The sequence below is a fragment of the Tupaia chinensis genome, unplaced genomic scaffold (genome assembly GCF_000334495.1).
Source record: "Tupaia chinensis unplaced genomic scaffold, TupChi_1.0 Scaffold000199_1, whole genome shotgun sequence".
NCBI classification, from domain to species: Eukaryota; Metazoa; Chordata; class Mammalia; order Scandentia; family Tupaiidae; genus Tupaia; species Tupaia belangeri.
Genome location: NW_006159674.1, coordinates 1,660,709 through 1,681,601, shown reverse-complemented (window position 1 = coordinate 1,681,601; position 20,893 = coordinate 1,660,709). Strand labels below are relative to the sequence as shown.

At 38.6% G+C, this 20,893-nt stretch overlaps 1 protein-coding gene across 1 annotated transcript in view; it reads right to left on the bottom strand.

Annotated features, from left to right (window-relative positions):
• Positions 1 to 20,893, bottom strand: part of BICC1 (BicC family RNA binding protein 1) — a 333,194-nt gene that overhangs the window by 113,872 nt on the left and 198,429 nt on the right. The window contains exon 5 of the mRNA XM_006147081.3: positions 16,043 to 16,112. Coding sequence (XP_006147143.1) covers positions 16,043 to 16,112 — 70 coding nt within the window. The remainder of the gene's footprint in view (positions 1 to 16,042; positions 16,113 to 20,893) is intronic.

The window sequence follows — 20,893 nt, the reverse complement described above, 5'->3', positions numbered from 1 at the left end:
TCTCTCTCTAAAAACAAAAACAAAAAACAAAACAAAACAAAACTCTTTGATCACCCATCATCATATATAATCTGCTATATGCATTTTCCAGTCTTTAACCCATTATCAATCCTCTCCTGCAGTCCCTATCCTATGCTTTCCCCTAAAGAGGATAAGGTCCTCATGAGATCATGGACCCCACTGATCTGCCCTACCTATCTGGCCTTACTGGCTACCATCTCTTCCAATACTTCCCCTTTTACCAAACTGCCTCCTCTCTTCCTCTGTGATGCAGTGATCCTTCTCAGCTTTAAGTCTTTCCCATACAGAAAGCCTTACCCCTTCCTTTGTTAAAATTCTACTCACCCTTTTGCGATTCAACTAGGAACTATCACTGCCTAAGGAATACTTTCCTCGGCTGTAGACTGTACTCTTTGCCTCCTCCTCTGAACTACTCTAGTCTTCATAGCAAACAATACCAATTTTTTAAAAGATGGTTTTGCCTCAGGGCATGTGTGATTGCCAGAGAGACAAGACAGAAATAGAGACATCGAGAGGGAAAATGTTAAATCACCCCCCAGAGGAATGAACATGCTGTAATCTCTTCTTTCCCTCTCTCCTCTTGGGATCTTGGGCACATATGCACACACTTCCAATGTGAGTTTCAAGTCACCAGGTCCAGAACTCAAACCGTGGTTGGCCATGTGGCAGTCCAGTGACGTAACCAGTATGCCATCTGCTGGCCCTAACAATGCCAATTTTAAAGACTCATTTTAAGTGAGTAGGGCAGGAATCCCCAGACAAGCTCCAGTATCCAGAGACTGAGATCAGTGCTTCTTCCTTAAGTTCCTCCAACACTCACCATAGTGCCATTAACCAAAGACCCAGTGGATACACATCCAAGTAAATCAACTGAACTTTCAATAGCTTACTACGGGAAGCAAGAGAATACACCAAAGGAACTGGGGTCTCAAGAAACTGGAAGGGGCCAGCTCCATAGCCTAGTGGTTAAAGGAGCTGGAACCCACATGGCAGACTCATTTTGAACCCCAGCACTAGCAGCTTGAAAATGTATGCTGCTGGCGGGGTGGGTGTTTCTAAAATCCTAACAGAATGAAAAAATGGAGATAAAGGGCTTATAGTGAGAGTGCCCACATCCTCTTAGGAAGTCCTCTTTCTCACTCTCTCTCTTCTCCCTCTCTTTGGTGAGTGCATGTGCCCTCCAAAAGGAAAAGAAACTAGGGAATGCTTAGTATATGATTGGAGTGATTTTAAATGAGTCCAAGGAGGGTTTAAGAAAGTAGAGACCAAGTTTAGATTGGGAGCAGTGAAGAAGTAGAGGCAATTCATTGATTATCTCAGCAAATTAATCTGTGTGCCAGAGGATTAAAACTTGGGTGGAGTCATCACTGGTGAAGGAACAGCCATCACTGATGTCAATCACAAGAGATAAATGTTTAATTACCTCTGTGGCTGGAGAGTGTCCTTGTCTCAATCTTGTTTCAGACATACTCAAGAAGTAGACCTGCCTTATTATTTATGTTCAGCAAGAGATATTTATATTCAGCTGGGGACAGTACTGCCTGGTTGCCAGCTGCCAGAGCCATTTTTCACTTTTCGAAAGTTATTCAAAAGATACCAGAATAACTTAAATCACTACAGAATTAATTTCAAACTTATCCTCAATCTAATGAAAATGTAAACTTTAACTTTTAATTTATTACTCCAACCTTCTGGCAGGCACGATACACAAGAAATGAGATGTGTCGGTCTTTGACACAGGTCCATGAGCCCAAAGTCTGAAAGAAAAGGCAAATATCTAAACTGATGCAATAAAACACAAATTAACACACACACACAAATAAAAAGGGTCAAAACATAAGTATGCACACGGTACTGAGTCAGTGCAAGGAACAGCGTTAGACTTCACCTGAAGGTGTGGGCGAAGCTTTCCAGAAAGACATGCCACCCAAGATGGATGGGGAAGGATGACTAGGAGCTGATAGCTGGTCAAGGAGAATGGAGTTACACACTTCTGCAACAGACACATAATCTGTCCAGGCTTGAACTGGCATACTGTGTTGGGGAAACAAATGTAAATCACTACCGTCGGATAACTTAAAAACATTTAGAGAATTTTTTTTAATATAGCGGTGCTATTTCAGGGCCTCTGAAATAATGCAGTGCGAAAGGTGATTTTTGTTCCCCTCTCAGTAAACTAAGTTTTTGAATGGGGAAGTAAATTATACCAAAAACTAAGTATTTTATTCATGGATCCTAACCTAGAAATTAAGACAGTAAAAATGGCATGGAAGCCAATTCAAAATAACTTATTTATGTTATATGTGCTTCCTTTGAATATAAGGGATTGGAAAAAATTAGAAATTTGGCCCATTAAATTATAGAAAACAAAGTCTAATACGTGGAAATAAAGTCTAACCATTTCCAAGGTCTTCTTCATTATACTAAGAAAACATACAAATCCCACAACACCTTTATAACACTGTAACTAATTCTCCTGCTTTGCTACATACACCACATGCAAACACATACACACACACACTTTCACTTCCATATTATTAATAATATTGAAGATTGAATCTTCAGATAATTTTCATTGGAAATCTAATGCCCTGAAACATGCATACTTTTCTACAGCCATCCAAAATTTAACATATTACTACTACTCGAGGCCAATTAATTTATTTCTAGCTTGAATAAATATAATCCATAAACAATCCATAAATCACTTGTAAATAAGTATAATGGTGAGAAATTAACAGCTTGGTTAACACCTTACATTAGAAATGTAAGTAATCCTATACTTCTGAATAAAAAAAAAGTTCAAAGGTATATATATATATAGATATAGATATAGATATATAGATATATAGATATATACACATACATAAAAGGACAGGACCAGTAGATGGTGTAATGGCTACGTCTCTGGACTCCCATGTAGTCTACCACAGTTTGAGTCCTGGACCCAGTGGCTTAAACTCATGCCAGACGCATGTGCGTGCCTGCCCAAGATCCCAAGAGGAGAATGGAGAGAAGGAACTGCAGTGTGGCCACCCCCCCCAGCGGGGTGATTTCTCGCTATCTGTCTGTCTGTCTCTGTCTTTCTAGTGAGCACGTGTCCCATATAGCAAAAACCTTTAAAAAAAAAAAAAAAGATGAACTGCTATGGTCTCAATGTTTGTGCTTCTCCCAAATTCCTATGTTGAAACCTTAAGGTGATGTTACTAGGAGTTGAGACCTTTAGGAGATGATCAGTTCAGGAGCCCTCATGACTGGGATTAGTATACTTACAAAAGATTTAAGGGGCCCATTTCCCCGTTCCACCCCATGAGGATACATGGACGGTGCCATCTCTGAGGAACAGGTGCTCATTCATTAGACACTGAACATGCTGATGCCTTGATCTTGGACATCCCAGCCTCCAGAACTGCGAACAATATATTTCTATTGTTCATTAATTATTACCAAGTTTAAGGTATTTTATTATAATAGCCTGAATGGATGGAGATGCCGACCCACTAGAATAGGTAAGGAAAGAATGTGAATAAACCACCAAAGGTAAGAACAAATAAATTCACAAAAGGAAATAAATAAGTGTTCCATAAACAGAAGAAAATGGTCAACTTGTTAATTAAGGAACTACATATGACAACATAATATCTTTTACTATTTTTTATCCATTTTTTTCCCATTGCTGATGAACACGTAAGAACAATTCTGTATCTTGGCTACTATGAATACTGCTGCAATAAACATGGGAGCACAGGTATCTCTTTGATATATTCAGGTTTCCTTTCTTTTGGATATATAACCATAGAGAAATTACTGAGTCATAAAGTAGTTCTATTTTTAGTGTTCTGAGAAACCTCCATTTTATTTTCCATAATGGCTATACCAGCTTGCGTTCCCACCAACAGGGAATAAAACTTCCCTTTTCTGGAGCCAGCTCTGCAGCACATGGGTAATGCACTGCTCAAGATAAGTCAGATCCTCCATGATTGACTGTGGTTCGAATTCCCAGCCTCGTCAGACTGAAAGGCGCTGGTTACAAGCATGAATGCCCCAAAATTCAATGGGCTAAAAGACTGGAAGAAGGGGATTGGACATGACTATACCCTGAAGGGATATTGCTCATCTCTCTCTCTCACTCTTTCTATCCCTCTCTCCATCACACACACACACAATGCTTTACTGTATGAATAAAGACTAAATATTTTTTAAAAGAGTTCCCCTTTCTCTGCATCCTCACCATTATTTGTCATTTTTGTCTTTTTTGTAAGAGCCATTCCAATGGGGGTGAGATGATATCTCATTGTGCTTTGTAATCCCCTGATGATTACAGATGCTGAACACTTTTAATATATTTGTTTGCTATCTATATATTTCCTTTTGAGAAATATCCACTCAGGCCTTACCATTGTTTTTTAGAGAGGTTTTGCTATAAGGTGCGTGCACCAGAAAGAAAGAGAGAGACAGAGAGACAGAAAGGGATAAATCACCCCCCAGGGGTGATGACCATGCTGCAATCCCTTCTCCTCCATTCTCCTCCTCTTGGGATCTTGGGCATGCATGCACATGTGCCGGGTGTGAGTTAAAGCCACTGAGTCTGGGACTCGAACTGTGGTCAACTACATGGGAGTCCAGCGACATAGACATTACGTAATCTGATGGTCCCCAGACATTATCATTTTTTTAATCAAGAATATTTATTACTTTGCTGCTGAATATCTTGTATATTCTAGACATAGATCCCTTGTCAGATGAATCATTAAAAGTGTTTTCTCCCATTCTATAGGCCATCCTTTTACCCCATTGATTCATTTCCTTTGCTATAAAAAAGTTTTTCCATTTGATATGTCACTTGTCTATTTTTTTGTTTAAATTGCCTATGCTTTTAAGACCTTAACAACAACAACAAACAACCTCTGCCCAGACAATGTCCTAAATCATCCCTCCTGTGTTTCTTCCAGTAGTTTCATAGATTCAGGTCTTACGTTTAAGTCCTTGGTCCATTTTTAGTTGATTTTTGCACATGGTGAGAGACAGAGGTCTAGTTTTAACTTTTGAAATAGATAACAGTTTTTCTCAGCACTGTTCCTGAAGAGGCTATCCCTTACCCAGTAAATGTTCTTGGCATCTTTGTCAATGATCAATTGGTTGTATGTTTGTGAATGTATTTTTAGTTGTTCTCTATTCTATTGGTCACATGTCTGCTTTTATTACAGTATCATGCTGTTCAGTTACTCTAGTTTTGTAGTACGTTATTGTAGTGCTATGCTTCCAGTTCCATTCTTTTTGCTCAGGACTGTTTCAGCTATTTAAGGTCTCTTGTGATTCCATATGAATTTTAGTACTGTTTTTTCTATTTCTGTGAAGAATGACATTGCTATTTTGACAGGTATTACATTGAATCTACAGATTGCTTCTGGTAGTATGAACATTTTAACAATATTGATTCTTCTGATGCATAAACATGGGATGTCTTCTCATTTTTTTGTGTGTCTTCTTTGATTTCTTTCATCATCATAAAACTGTAGAGTTCTCTCACGTTCTTGGTTAAAATTATTCCTAGGTTTTTGCTTTTGTTTTTGCAGGTACTGTAAATGGGATCGCTTTCTTGATTTCTTTTTCGGCTAGTTCATTATTATATTGTAGAAATGCTACTGATTTTTGTATGTTGTTGAATTTCCATGTATTTATAACAATTTCCAAAGTTCCTCTTGTTATTTATTTCTAGTTTTATCCTATTATAGTCAGAAAAGTTACTTGATATAATTCCAATTTTCTTAAAATTTGTTGAGACATGTTTTGTGGCATATAATATGGTCCATTCTGAAGAATGTCCCACATACTAATAAGAATATGTATTCTTTAGCAGTTGAGTAAAATCTCCTGTAAATGTCTCTCAGGTTCATTTGGTCTATAGTGAAGCTAAAGTATATTTTTATGCTGATTTTTCTTGTCTAGGTAGTCTGTCCAGTACCATGAAGTTCCCAACTATGATTATATTGGAGTCTATCTCTCCCTTTAGATCTAATAGTAAGTGCTTAAAGTATCTGGATGCTCCAGTGTTGAATACATATATAAATTTGTCATTTTGGAAGCCTGCACATGGTATGGTGGTTGGGTGCTAGACTCCCACATGGCTGACCACAGTTTGAGTCCCAGACCTGATGGCTTGCTCTCTCACTTTCCTTCCATCTCCCTCTGTCTCTCTCTGGTGAGCACACATGCCCTATAGCAAATATAAAAAGAAATAGGGACCAGCAGATGGCATAATAATTACATCACTGGACTCCCATATGACCAACCGTGGTTCAAGTCTTGAACCCAGCAGCTTGATACTCATGCCAGGCATGTGTGCTTACATACCCAAAATCTCAAGAGGAGAATGGAGGAGAAGTAATTGGAGCATGACCATTGCCCTCGGGGTGATTTTTCATTTTCGGTCTCTGTCTCTCCGGCAAGTACATACACCCTATAGCAAAAGTCTCTCAAAATAATAATAAGAAGAAATAGAATTAAATATATATTTTTGACAGGTTTTTTGCTATAGGGCATGTGCACTTGCCAGAAAGACAGAGAGAGACAGACAGACAGACAGAAAGTGAGAAATCACCCCCCTATGGGGGGGTGGCCATGCTGTAATCCTTCTCCTCCCTTCTCCTCTCGGGATCTTGGACATGCACACCACTGGGTCTGGGACTCAAACTGCAGTCAACTACATGGGAGTCCAGCAACATAGTCATTATGCCAAACTGCTGGTCCCAAAATTAAATGATTTAAAAATAAATAAATTTACCATTTTTACATCCTCTTAAGGAACTGATCCCTTTTAACAACTTTCTTCATTCTTTCTGTATTTAGTTAAACTGTATTTTTTAGTATATCTACTCCTGCCTGCTTTTGACTTCCATTTGGATGGAATATCTTTTTCCAATCTTTCACTTCCAGTTTATGTGTGTCTCTTCTAGTGAAGTGAGTTTCCATAGGCAGCATTGGGTCTTTCTGTTTGTGTTTAATGCATTCAGCCAGTCTACATCTTTTAGTTTGGGAGTTTAGCCCATATATATTCCAAGTTATTCCTGACAGGTCAGGATTCACTCCTGTTATTTTGTTAGTTGCTTTCTGGTTGTTTTAGGTTTCCTTTCTTATTATTATTTTTAAGAGAAAAAAAATCAAATCACAGAAGTGTATATGCATGTGTGGATAGAATTACATTATTCTAGTGGGGTGTTGCATGCTATCTACACAAAAATACATAACCTTACAGTGCCATGACACACTATGAGACATCTGCCCTAAGCTCCTTGCTTATCAACCAACTCACTTAATAATCTAGCCGGAGGAATGGAACTCAGTCATTAAGCGAAGAGTACCCGCACTTGTCTTTAACAAACATTTTCTCCCAGTCTCTGACTTTCCTTCTCTTTATGTCAATGCTTTCACTTTTCTCACCTTTCCACTGTACTTCAAATCTGTTTTCTTACCGAGTTAATGAAAAATATCTTTTTTAAAAGGATACATATCTTGGGGCCAGCAGGTGCCATAGTGGTTAAGTTACTGGATTCCCACATGGTTGACTGTAGTTCAAGTTTCAGACCTGGTAGCTTAAAAGTCATGCCAGTTGCGCACCCAAAATCCCAAGAAGAGAGGAGAGGAGAGGGGATTGTGGCATGGCTATCCTCAAGGTGGTGATTTCTCACTTTCCCTCTCTCTGACTTTCTCTGTTCCTCTCTCCCCTCTCTAGAGAGTGTACACATCCTGTGACAAAAAAAAAAAAAAAAAAAAAAATCTCTGCTTATTTCAAATTTCTGTAGATAAATGAAAGATAAGACTATTTCCTTTCTGACCCTTAGACAAGAGAGAGAAAAAAATTTTAAAAAGACTAGAAAGAACAAGTAGCTTCAAGAAGTTACCAAGTAAGTAGGCAAATACTTGGGCCTTTCAGAAGAGAAGAAAGAGGAGCCACCTGGAGATCAAGAAAGAAACTCAAGCTCAGATTCTCAATCCTGATAACAGATCACTTGGCAGGACCAGCAGGTGGCGTGGTGGTTAAGGTGCTGGACACTCCCACATGGCCGACCAGGGTTCGAGTCCTGAATCTGGTGGCTTGCTTTCTCACTTCCTCTTTCTCTCATTCTCACCTTCTGTCTCTCTCTGGTCAAACTAAAATAAATGAATAAATGAATAAAATAAAATAAATAATTATTTAAAAAAAAAACAAACATCACTTGGTATGAGTTGTCTCACCCATAAAAATACTGTGTGTCTGTGTATGAAACAGTACATGTACTCACAGAAAGGATGTCAGATGTGTGTGTTTGGCACTATCTACAAATGAGGGTATTCATGTACACTAGCAAATGGGAGAGTTAAAATATACCTTGATTTTTTTTTTTTTTTTGGAGAGGTTTTGTTATAGAGCATGTGCACTTACCAGAAAGACAGAGAGAGACAGAGAGACAGAAAGCGAGAAATCAATCCCCAGGAGGGATGGCCATGCTGCAATCCCTTCTCCTCCATTCTCCTCTCGGGATCTTGGGCATCCACGCACATGTGCCCAGTGTGAGTTTAAGCCACCAGGTCTGGAACTCGAACCACGGTCAACTACGTGGGAGTCCAGCGACATAGCCATTACACCAACTGCTGGTCTCCACATCTCAATTTTTAAACCTTTTATTATTTAAGGATATTAGAAGCTTCAAAAGCTAGAAATGACCCAAGTCTCTGTCTCCTCTGAGAGGCCGGGTTAGATATACCATGTCACTCTATCCACAGTGACTCTTGGTACACTACATAAAACTTACCCAGATCTTTAGCTGAATCCCTGCTCATGGCCTCTGATTAGCATTCACCAAGTGATGATCCATTGCCTTAACATAAACAAAAATGTCAAGTACAGAACCTGCCCACAAGAAATACAAGGCTCCATGGGCAAGTCACAGATACACCTTTCAGAGATTTATGGCTAAATTAATAAATAAATATCTCCAAGAAATTTAACACATTCTGAACTTATTTTCCTTCCAAAACTCTCTCAAAAGTTGCTTAATGGGGTCAGCGGTGGTGCTGGTTAAGGTGCTGCACCCCTACATGGTTGACCATGCTGAGTCCCAGACCTCGTGGCTCGCTTTCTCATTTTCTCTCTCTCTGTGTCTCTTTGTCTATTTCTGGTCAAATTTTAAAAATATTTTTAATTAAATAAATCATCCTTTTTTAAAAAGTGGCTTAATGAAAAAGTTTCTTTCTAAAAAACAGAACACACGGCATGAAATATCAAGTTAAAATTTAGAGGCAAGCACTTTTTTAAAATATATCCAGGTATGAGGAGTGGTTTCATGTTTTTTTAACTGTTCCTCCTGAACAAGGAAATGTAAAAACAAACTAATTTAATTTTCAAGTCTCTGCAATTTCCAAGGAAAGAGGCATTATGGAAACCAGGTTGATTATAATTAGCTATACTTGGCAATAGGTGTGGAATGGATATATCAGTACATCACAGGATGCCTGGAAAAGGAAAGGCGCCAGGAAAGATATCTTACCCAGGTATTGGAATGAAAAAGGAAAAGGGCAATGGGGCTGACAGATGATATAGCTGTTAAGGCACTGGATCCCACAAGGCCAACTCCACAGTTTAAATCCTGGACCCAGAGGTTTGAAAAACATGCCAGGCACATGTATATGCATGCCCAAAATCCCAAGAGGAAAAGAGATTGTGGCATGGCCAGAGTCTCTAGGGAGTAATTTCTCACTTTCCCTCCTTCTCTTTCTCTGTCTCTGTGTCTCTCTGGCAAATGCACATGCCCTATGGCAAAAATCTAACACACACACACACACACACACACACACACACACTCAAATGAGGCTCTGGAAACAGACCTGAATTCAGTTTGAGGTCCACTACTTACTAACTATAAAAGTATGGGCAAGTTGCACTACTTTCACATACTTTAATTTCTTCATCTATAAATGAGGATACCACTACCTAACTTACAGGGTTACCTGTGAATTGAACAAGATTTGAGAATAATTATGAAAAATATTTAGCATAGTGCTCAGCTTTAGTAGTCTCAATAAATGGTAGTACCCAATATTACTACTGAAAATTCAATTATATAGCCAAATCCTAATTAAATTAACCACCACAATCAAAACAACTCTGGTCTGAAGGTCAACCAAGATGCCCCGTCTTGTTAAGCCTCATTTACAAGCCTACCAAGAATGGCAGCAGAGTTCCATTCAGGTATCACATGAATGACAGTGATCAGGTCATTTTTCCTGTTTCTAGGACTACTTAGAACCACTAAAAGGCTTAGCTATAACCATGCCCCACATTTGTTCCCCTGAGGACATCTATATGAAAGATATCACTACTTTTCATAACAGTGACTATCACTCATATGTAAATTCTATGATTCAATTTTTTTTCATATAGCAAACATCTTAGTAATACATATTCCCATCTGTATTAGTCATTCCATTACTACCATGATTGCATTGAGGGCTCAATCTATAAATATTTACTGAGTGCCAACTACGTACTGGTTTCAGTATCAGAGATGCAATGATTAACAAAATCCACATGTTCTTTACCCTTTAAAGCATTAACCACCTATCATGGCATTCTATAATCTTTCTTCGTTTCCCACTTACATCAGGAACTAGTAATAGATGTGTGTGTGTGTGTGTGTGTGTGTGTGTTTACATGCAAACAGGTAAACAGTGACATATAGGAAAGTTTCATTATACAACACCTTTATACTTTATTTGCATTTTATTGCTGGTTGTGAACCTCTAAGTTAATTTTTTTTTTTGGAGAGGTTTTTGCTATAGGGCGCATGTGCTCGCCAGACAGACAGAGACAGACAGAGAGACAGAAAGCGAGAAATCACCCCCCAGGGGGGATGGCCATGCCACAATTCCTTCTCCTCCATTCTCCTCTCGGGATCTTGGGCACACACGTGCACGTGCCCGGCGTGAGTTTTAAGCCACCAGGTCTAGGACTCGAACCACAGTCAGCTATATGGTAGCCCAGCAACATAGACATTATACTAACTGCTGGTCCCTAAGTTAATTTTTGATACACTAATATGTTATAATCTTCTATTGGAAACACTTTATTCAGTACACCATGCTATACCTTTCTTTGCCCTCGGCTTTTTTGAGCACTTCTATGGTAAAGGCCTCAAATAACCAGTCCATCATGTGTAACCAGTCCAGCAAAAGTGTAAATGTACTCAACAAACATTTTCCCCTGGAGAGAGAAAAAAAAAAAAAAAGCTCAAGTAAAAAGTCTACAGCTTCTCTCACCCTAAGACCTTCCATTAGATAATCACTTGTGATGGAATGCAGCCAAAAATAATAAAACCTCATGCAATTTTGATGAGTCTCTTATTTTTTTATGGGAGGAAGAGAATGGCCACAGTTGGTGCTAAACTGCCTCCAAGCCAGGGTACATCGAGCAACCCGGTCATCACCTTTCACTCCTACTAGTGCTGAGACGTGGTAAGTATCCGAGGAGCAACACTGGCAGAGAACAGCTCCTATCACTTGGCTTAAATCTGCAATAGAGCGTCATTAAAGCTGATCTCATTTATTTGGAATTTGGCCTAAAAACTTTAAATGACTTTTAGCCACATTTACCTTTACCAGTCTAAGAAAAAAAAGACAGTGATGAGCAAACTAAGAGCAAAGAGAAGTCTGCACGAAAAATGTCTACCTTATTTAGAACAAACCCGTCTACCATCATAGCACTCACAGCACAGCCCCCCAGTGTGGTAAATTCTAATTACAGATCACTTTTATCTATTTGTTAAGGCAGCTTTGGCAGGACTTCTACTTGGCAAAACAGTGAAATTTATCCAAAATGCTATTTGTGCCTTAATGAAACTGCATTTATTTCAAAATGGGCTATGATGCCAAAGAGCATATTCAAAATGTTAATGAGTGCCTGAAGTTACTCTGTTAGTAAAGTTTTACAGTATTGAACACCTTAATCCTTAAATACTGATTTTACAGACACAAGCCTCAACTTTTTCTAAGTAAAGCAAGCAGTTCTAGTTAGAAACAGTTTTTTTCTCCCACTTAAAATTAACGTTATACAGAAGAAATTGTAACTATCATTTTATTTTTCTTTTTCATGATCCCTATTAAGACAATCCTAGAGTCGCTTATTTAAGTGTCCATTATATTTAACCTTAAATTCTTAATTCTTTCCAGCTCTACTGAGGATTCAATCTCCCAATTACTGCAAATACTGCATAATTTTTTTTATTCTATAGTCCTTTAGTTTACATCACAAAACACGTACTTCCCTAAAATGTACTGTGTAAATGAAAATATTTTCATTGCTTTTTCCCTCCACTATCTTCAGATTAAAAGGGAATGGCAGGAGAGTGAAAGGGAAGGAAGTAGAGAAGAAAGAGTGAGAAGGTGGAAAAGGGAGGACAAAAGGAAAAGAGAGAGGACAAACACCAGATGGTCTTTTACCACAGGAACAAAACAATGAGGTTATCACTCTAAAGTAACTCATGTTGACTGCAAGGATGACAGAGACGTATGAAACATAAAATTAATGAATCCACTGATGTGCAGCTCTTTGATGCTAAGACGGACGTTGTTTCAGAAGTGACCATCGAAGAATTTTGCCTGTGTCTCAATAGTGATCATTATTCATTGCCTTCTCAACACTGAGTCTTCCTGGTGACTAACCATCGTGCTATTCCCACATCAGATGGGAAGATTTTTGTTTCCAAAATTCAGCTCGACCATAACAACAGAGTAACTTGTTACGTACGTGGATTCCCAGTCCCCCCAGACCTACTGAACAGGATCTCTAGAGAAGAATCTGAATTTTCTAACTGATGGCAGACTCGGGCTGTTGGCTTTCTGTCTTTCTTCAGGCAGGATCCTACCAAAGTTCCAACCAAGAAGTCATACAGCTGCTCACACAGCCTCTGATAAAGGATTAATGGCTTTAAAAATAAAGTTTGGACAGAGCTACTAGAAACTAATTTGAAAAACACAGAGCTAAATTCCAATAAGGTGAAAAAGGGGGCAGACTGTTTTGGTAACAGTGGCCATGAAAAATGTTTGTCTAGGCTCAAATAGTCAACCAACAAGCATTGTGAAAACTAGAAAGTAAAATACAGCACACACCCAGGGCTAAATTGTCTCTCTAGTAGAGTCTAGGGATTATCGGCATATCTCAAATCTTCACATCACCATGGGATTTAGAATTTAACCATCATCCAAAACATGGCATGACTCCCTAAATACATTTATATTTTTGTCTCTTAAAAGTTTGGCAGACCAGCAGGTAGCATGGTGGCTAAGGCACTAGACTCCCACATGGCCAATCATGGTTCAAGTCCCAAACCTAGGGGCATGAAAATCACACCTTGCATGTGTGCATGCATGCCCAAAATCCCAGGAGGGGAGCAGAGAGGGGATTGCAGCATGGCCATCCACACTGGATGTGATTTCTCACTTTCCCTCTTTCTCTCTCTCTCTCCCTCTCTCTCTTTCTCTCTCCAGCAAGCACCTGTGCCCTATGGTTAAAAGGGGCAGGAGGAAATGACCAAGTCAGATGAATGAGCAGGTAACTGTCTCCTAAAATTCCTCCAGCCATTTTTTTTTTAACTTTTACTAAATACAAACTACAGTCAAGCAAACTTCATCTTGGAATTTAAACCACTTTAAAAATATTATAAGTATATAAATATCAGGAGTGTTAGCCAAGAACTGATTCAGCAGCTGTGTGTTTAAATAATAAGATCGACTCAAGTGAATTCTGAACAGTAAATTCCTCTGGGGGCAAACTTTTTATTCTCTCTCTCTTCCTTGTTCTCTTTTGGCACATTCTGCTCATCTTAGAGTATTGCGTATATTCATAACACTTCATAAATAATAAAAAATAAAATGATGTCTGTAGACCTAGGCCTAGAGGGATCAAATCTTAGGCACAATTCCAAAGATTAACATTAGCCATGTGGAAACGGTGCCAAATGTCGTCAAATGTATTACTGAAACATTCTTATTTCCTAAGCAAAATGTATTATCAAAATGTGGAAGATAATTGGCCATTCTGAAAGCGTCAACGACGGGGGGGGGGGGATCTAAAAACATAAAACTGATCGATATGTCTCTATTAGTATGTCTAAAATTATAATCATATTTTGAACAAAAGAAAAATCCGTTTTTAGTTTCTCATGATAATGCAGGAGGAAAGCTGTAGCATGGGTACCATAAGAGAATAAGCCATTCCAAATAATCTGGAGTTGTTTTAATATTCATATTTCCTTGGAGGTTTTATTTGGGATGGCTTAAATTACGTTTTTATTAGACTAGTAATGAAGCTCATTTCATTCTTTAAGTAAAAATACCTGACAACAGGAAAAGAGGATCCATTGTATGGGAAAGTTATAGTTTACCTATGTAGTCGGCCAGGGATTTTTCTTTTAATGGCCACCTGAAAACAGGTAGATAATCCACTAATGGTAGCTTCTTTTTTCACCTAATGAGTACAAAACATCCCAACGTGCCCCCAATAACTACTGAAAATCAATTAAGAATATATTCCATAATATTTGACAAATGCAAGCTTTATATGAAGATAGGGAGTCATACTTAGAAATTTACCATTCCTCCTAAAGATAGTTTACCACATAGGCTCCCAAGTCATTGCTACCATGATCACAAAAAGATAACAAAGTCAGAGTTTGTTAGTCCAATGAATCGTACTCACAAAAATAACTAAAATAATTTATGTTCCACATGATAAGTAACTCTGATAAAATGAGATTAAGAGAAGGCACTCTGGACTAAAATAAGAAAGGAAATTGAGAAATCTTGTAGTGTTTAGTACCATTTAGCAATAAAAACCATGGGGAGGGGGAGAGAAGTGGAAGTAAATGCAAAACTAAACAGCAGCAACAACAAAGTTAGACCACAATGACTAAGGCTCAGTTTATAGCACCACCATACTTTGTTTAGAATCATTTGATAAGGCCAGCAGGTCACATGGAGGTTAAGGCTACTGGATCCCACATGGCTGACTCTACGGTTCGAATCCAGGAACCAACAGCTTGAAAATCATGCCAGGCACATGTGCACACATGCCCAAAATCCTTAGAGAATAATGGAGGAGAAAGGATTGCAACATGGCCATCCTCTCTGGGAGGTGATTTCTCATTCTCCCTCTCTCTCTGACACTGTCGCTCTCTAGCAAGCCCATGTGCCCTAGAACAAAAACTAAAAAGAATTATTTTATAGTATCTGTTATTATTTCCTGGTGACTACATGACTCTGCATTCTTTTAATGCACAACAAAATTTCTTAAGACTAAGGTCAAACTTTCAAAAGAAAGCTTTTCCAAAAAAAAAAAAACATACACTGGTACATTACATTTGGGAAATATTATCTAAACTTGGAAAAGAACTAAAGGGACGATAGTGTCATTTCTGACATGGCCTAGGTTAGTGTCCTACAGGATAAGGCAGAGAAAAAGGCCAGGCAAGAGATATGCTCAACCTCAAAGGAAATCTAGTGAGTTCTTTATTTGTCTAGAGAGGGTAAGAAGTTCTCATGAGAGGAAATCTGAGGTCTGTATCAAATGGCAGAGGGGAAAAGGCAGTAATTAAATCTGTGTGACACACACGCACACAGAGCCCAAAGTATAAACCATGGAAATTTATGTGTTAAGGATATATCGTTTCATGTGGGAAGTTACCATGACACACAGACATCAATGGAATGGATATCCTTGAGAGCATACATTCTATAGTATCTTCTATAATAACATTTCTATTATGCTACTAACATGTAAAAATATGTTTCTGTTACTGGATAAAAACTATATTCTTTTTAATTATGATAATATCTGTTAAAATTGCTATTTGACAAATATTTGGTGACAAAAGTGATATGAATAAATGTTGGTTTTCTCCCCAGCAAACTTGCAGTAATGGAATTACTTAACCTTGGTTATCAAAACCACCAATCTCTTTTCTCCCTCTCTCTCACACACACAATTTACCTTTCTTGGATTTGGCTCCAATCTTCAGTTTTGATGGCCAAGCAATCTGTGTATTTGTTTCCTCCATGATCTATAACAAAAATTAAGAGGGAAATATTGAGTCAACTAAGGACTTGTATTTAGAGAGAAGATTTTTTCATAAAAATGCTTATTTTCAATTCTCTGGCTTCATGTTGATACAACAAAGTGATCTCATTATAAAACAATGCAAAAAAAAAAAACTTGGGGAAAAGAGAGAGAGAAATGTTTTTATAAAAGACTTTAATCTATTAGAAATATTCAAGTATATTTTGTTACTCCCAGGGTTCCTCTCTGTGATGCTCCAGAATTTTAACACAGAGGCAAGACCCAAAAGGACATGAACAAGTAATTAACGCAACGGGATGCCAGACCCGTCAGAGATGCTTGTGCTGAATAAAATTCCCCAAGACTATCGCCAGTGATTGCGACACTCAAACATGATTCTTGTAATACAAAACTTCATGAGTTAGGCCATGCTAAATGATGATTTTATTTTTCCTAAGGAAAAAAAATAATAACTTGCTTTGGGCACATTTGTATTTCATTAAAACTGATGAAAGGCCTCTACACACAACATCACGTTGTAAAGCAGCATTTCCCATCATCCTCCATCTGGTCCAGAGTGACATTTTTGCCACAGTCCCTTCCACTTAGACAAGTGGCTGACACCAGTCAGGAGGACTCGAGACCCAAATGAGCCAAAGTGTAAGAACGGCTGTAGCAAAACTGAGCAGTAAACAAGAAAAGAGCTGGTTAGTTGATTTTATCACACATAGTCCGCGAGGTTAATGTTAACTTCTATAACATGATTATGAAATTAACCAAGCAGCCAAACAATGTAATAGGCAAACAACAGCAATTACCACTCATTAATTTAACCACTCAGATTAGAGTAGGACAATATTTATTTACTTTTAGTTGCCAGAGGGCACATGCACTGGCCAGAGGCAGAGACAAGAGATAGAGAAAGCAAACCTCGATAGGGCATGGTCACACCCCAATCCCTCCTCCTCCTATTTCTCCATCCTGTCAGGATTTGGGGCATGCATGCACATGCACCTGGCGTGTTTTTCAAGTTGCTGGGACCAGGATGTGAACCACACTCAGCCATGTGGAATCTGGCTTCCCTTGATCATGAGACTATGAGGTCAACCCAATACTTCTTCATTTTTTTAAAGAGGTTTTTGCCTTAGGGCATGTGCAGAGGGAGGGGGACAGGTAGAGAGAGTGAGAGGGAAAGTGAGAAATCGCTCCCCGGGGGGACAGTCGAATTACAACCCCTTCTCCTCCATTCTCCTTCTGGGATCTTGGACACGCACGCACATGTGCCTGGTGTAGTTTTGAAACTACCAGGTCCAGGACTTGAACCACGGTCTGCCATGTGGGAGTCCAACAATGTAACTGCTACACCAACTGCTTGCCCCCCAATATATTTTCAATATGGATTTAAAGTTAACTAACCAAATAAACAATGACGATGACTAAACACATTCACAGTGTGATTACTAAGTACCCTTTTCCTCTCAGTATCGGCTACATACTAGGCACAAGGCTACCTGGTTAATATGCATCACCCTTCACTGAATTCCCTTTATCACAGCATTAAAAGGCTCTCATAGATGCTCCAGATGGGCAGTCTACAGATTCATTTTTTCTATCCATCATAAGAGTTTTGGGGTTTTTTTGAAACTTGAGTCAACATTTTTAGATCTGGGAATATCACATAGAAATTCAGATTTCTGGTTCTCTAGACAATTCAGCAGATTCAGTACATGGAGCCCACATTCCCACATGGCAACACTTGGCTGGCACTGAGGGACAGCTGTCTCCTTGTGTTGGGGCCAGCAAGGCTCTAGGCTGCTCCCAGTGCCCACGATGTCCGACTCTGAGATCAAAAGTCACTTGCCATTATCATCAGCATTTGCACTTCTGTTCTGCCCTTTTTCATGGTATTGCACTGCTGTTTTTCTTAGAGAAATAGCCTATGTCCATGTCTCTACTTAAAAATGAAAAACAGAAGTGAGGCCATACTGTCTGCAGTAAGCCAAGTACTAGTCTGGTCCTAAAGGCAGCTGAGCTACTCACCTCACCCCTCCAGCACCTGTCTTGGCCTCATCTTACTGATGCCTACCCCTGTAAACGCACTTGGTCGTTCTCACCACTCACTGGGTTAGTTAAGTCCAAACCTACATTTTAAAATGCATCTTCTTCAATTCCCTCTGCTCTAGCCAAGCTGGCCACTCTTGAGACTCACCCAGCAGGTTCTCCCTTCAGAACCTTTGTGTTGGGTGTTCTCTCTTCACCAGACCTTCCTGTCCTGGTTCCTTCTCCTGCTCAGACTTCAGCAGCAACCTTATCCCCACTGCCTTCCCTTTTCACTCTCAGAACAATCCAACCAGAATTACTTTTTTATTTCTCTGTGTTTATTTCCCTCCTGACTCCATTGTAACTGGAAATTCTCTTATTTCTGTGTTTGCTTGTTCATAGCCTAGCTGTACAAAATACACCGTATACACTTCCCTGCACACTCAGCACTGCATAGACCTACTAAATGAATCTTCATCAAACCCTCATGAAGGTGGATTTTTGTTCCCGTTTCACAAGTGAGATTGCTGATGTTTATTGAGTTAAAATGGCTAATTCATCGCACAACTTGGAGGAGGGATTAAAACCCCAGTCAGCCTGCAAAGACATAGTAGACTGAACACAGAACCCTTATCTTTTTTAAATGAGTATACAGGAGGGGTCTTTAAGAAGTTTATGGAAAATACCTTTAATTAAAATATCTTTAATTAAAAATTAAATACCTTTAATTTAAAAAATACTTTAATTTCAAGAATTTCCTGTACCAAAATAAACTTGTCTTTTAATTCTACATTTCCATGAAATTTTGAAAGGCTCAACATACCTATTTAAAAATGTTTTAGGATTTGGTACACTGACTGGTTTTAACAAATGTAAAAATGAGTCATGACTTTCCCAATGACTCAATATTTACCAAAAGTGTACTTAGATGCCATGAGTGTTAGGACCCACACTAAGAAGACAACATCATTTCTCACATCTAGGAGGTTACAGTTAAACCAGGGACAAAGACAAATAAAAAGAGCACTCCCTGACTAGTGCTGAGCTCCAGAAGAGGGTAGATGACTGTTCCTATCATGGAGATGAAAGTGGAAGAAGAGATTTAGAAATGTCTTTGTTGAAATAGGATCTGTAAAACAACTCACTCAAGGCCTGAAGGCCAACTAAAAGCAAATGCATGCATGAGTTTGATAGGAACTGCAAGGGGGCAGAGGGGCCAATGATGAGGGACTTTTAAATAATAAAATAATAAATAATAAAATAATTTAAAGAATAAATAATAAAAAAGATTATACATCATGATCAGGTAGGCTTTATCCCAGGAATGCAAAGTTGGTTCAACATACACGAAACCATAAATGTAATACACCATATTAATAGGAAGAAAGATAGAAACCATATGGTCTTATCAATTGATACAGAAAAAGCATTTGATAAGATTCAGCATCCTTTCATGATCAAGACACTCAGCAAAATCAGCATAGAAAGGTCATTTATCAACACAATAAAAGCTATCTGTGAAAAACCCATAGTGAACATCATCCTCAATGTAGAAAAGCTGAAAGCTTTTCCACTAAAAACGGGTATAATACAAGGATGCCCACTTTCTCCACTCCTCTTCTATACAGTACTGGAAGTCCTGGCCAATGCAATCAGAAAAGAGGAAAATATAAAAGACATTCAAATAGGAAAAGAAGAGGTGAAACTCTCTCTATTTGCAGATGACATGATTGTATACATAGAAGACCCAATGGTTTCCATTAAAAATTTTCTGGAAGTAATACATGAATACAGTAAAGTTGCAGGATACAAAATTAATATCCTGAAATCTATAGCATTTCTATATATGAACAACAGGCAGACTGAGATAGAACTGAAAAAAGTTATTCCATTTATCATAGCCACAAAAAGTATAAGGTACTTAGGGATAAATCTAACTAAAGAATTTAAAGACCTCCACAAGGAAAACTATGAGAAGATAAAAAAAGAAATTGAAAATGACACAAAAAAATGGAAGTATATCCCATGTTCCTGGATTGGAAGAATTAATATAATCAAAATGGCAATTCTACCCAAATTGATCTACATATTTAATGCAATGCCAATCAAAGTACCAGACACATTCTTCACAGATCTAGGAAAGAGGAAAGACAATCATAAAGTTTGTCTGGAATCATAAGAGACCCCGTATTGCCGAAGCAATTCTGCACAAGAAGAATGGAGTGGGTGGCATCTCACTCCCTGGCCCAAAAATATACTACAAAACTGTGATAATCAAAACAGCATGGTACTGGCACAGAAAAAGAAATGTAGACCAATGGAACAGAACAGAGTCCCCAGAAATATATTCCCAAACATACAGTCAACTCATTTTGACAAGGGGTACCAGTCAATCCAGTGGGAAAAGGAAAACCTCTTCAACAAATAGTGCAGGAAAAACTGGATTTCCACTTGCAGAGAGCTGAATATGAACCCCTACCTCTGACCTCTGACAAAAATCAAGTCAAGGTGGGTCAAAGGTCTAAATCTAAGACCTCAAACTATAAAACTGCTCCTAGAAAACACGGGGGAAACTCTGGGAGACATTGGGGTAGGGCAAGACTTCTTAAATAAGACTCCCAAAGTCAGTAATCCCCAAAATAGACAAGTGGGATTACATCAGACTAAGAAGTTTCTGCATGGCAAAAGACACAGTGCTTAGTGTGAATAGACAGCCCTCAGAATGGGAAAATATTTTTGTAAACT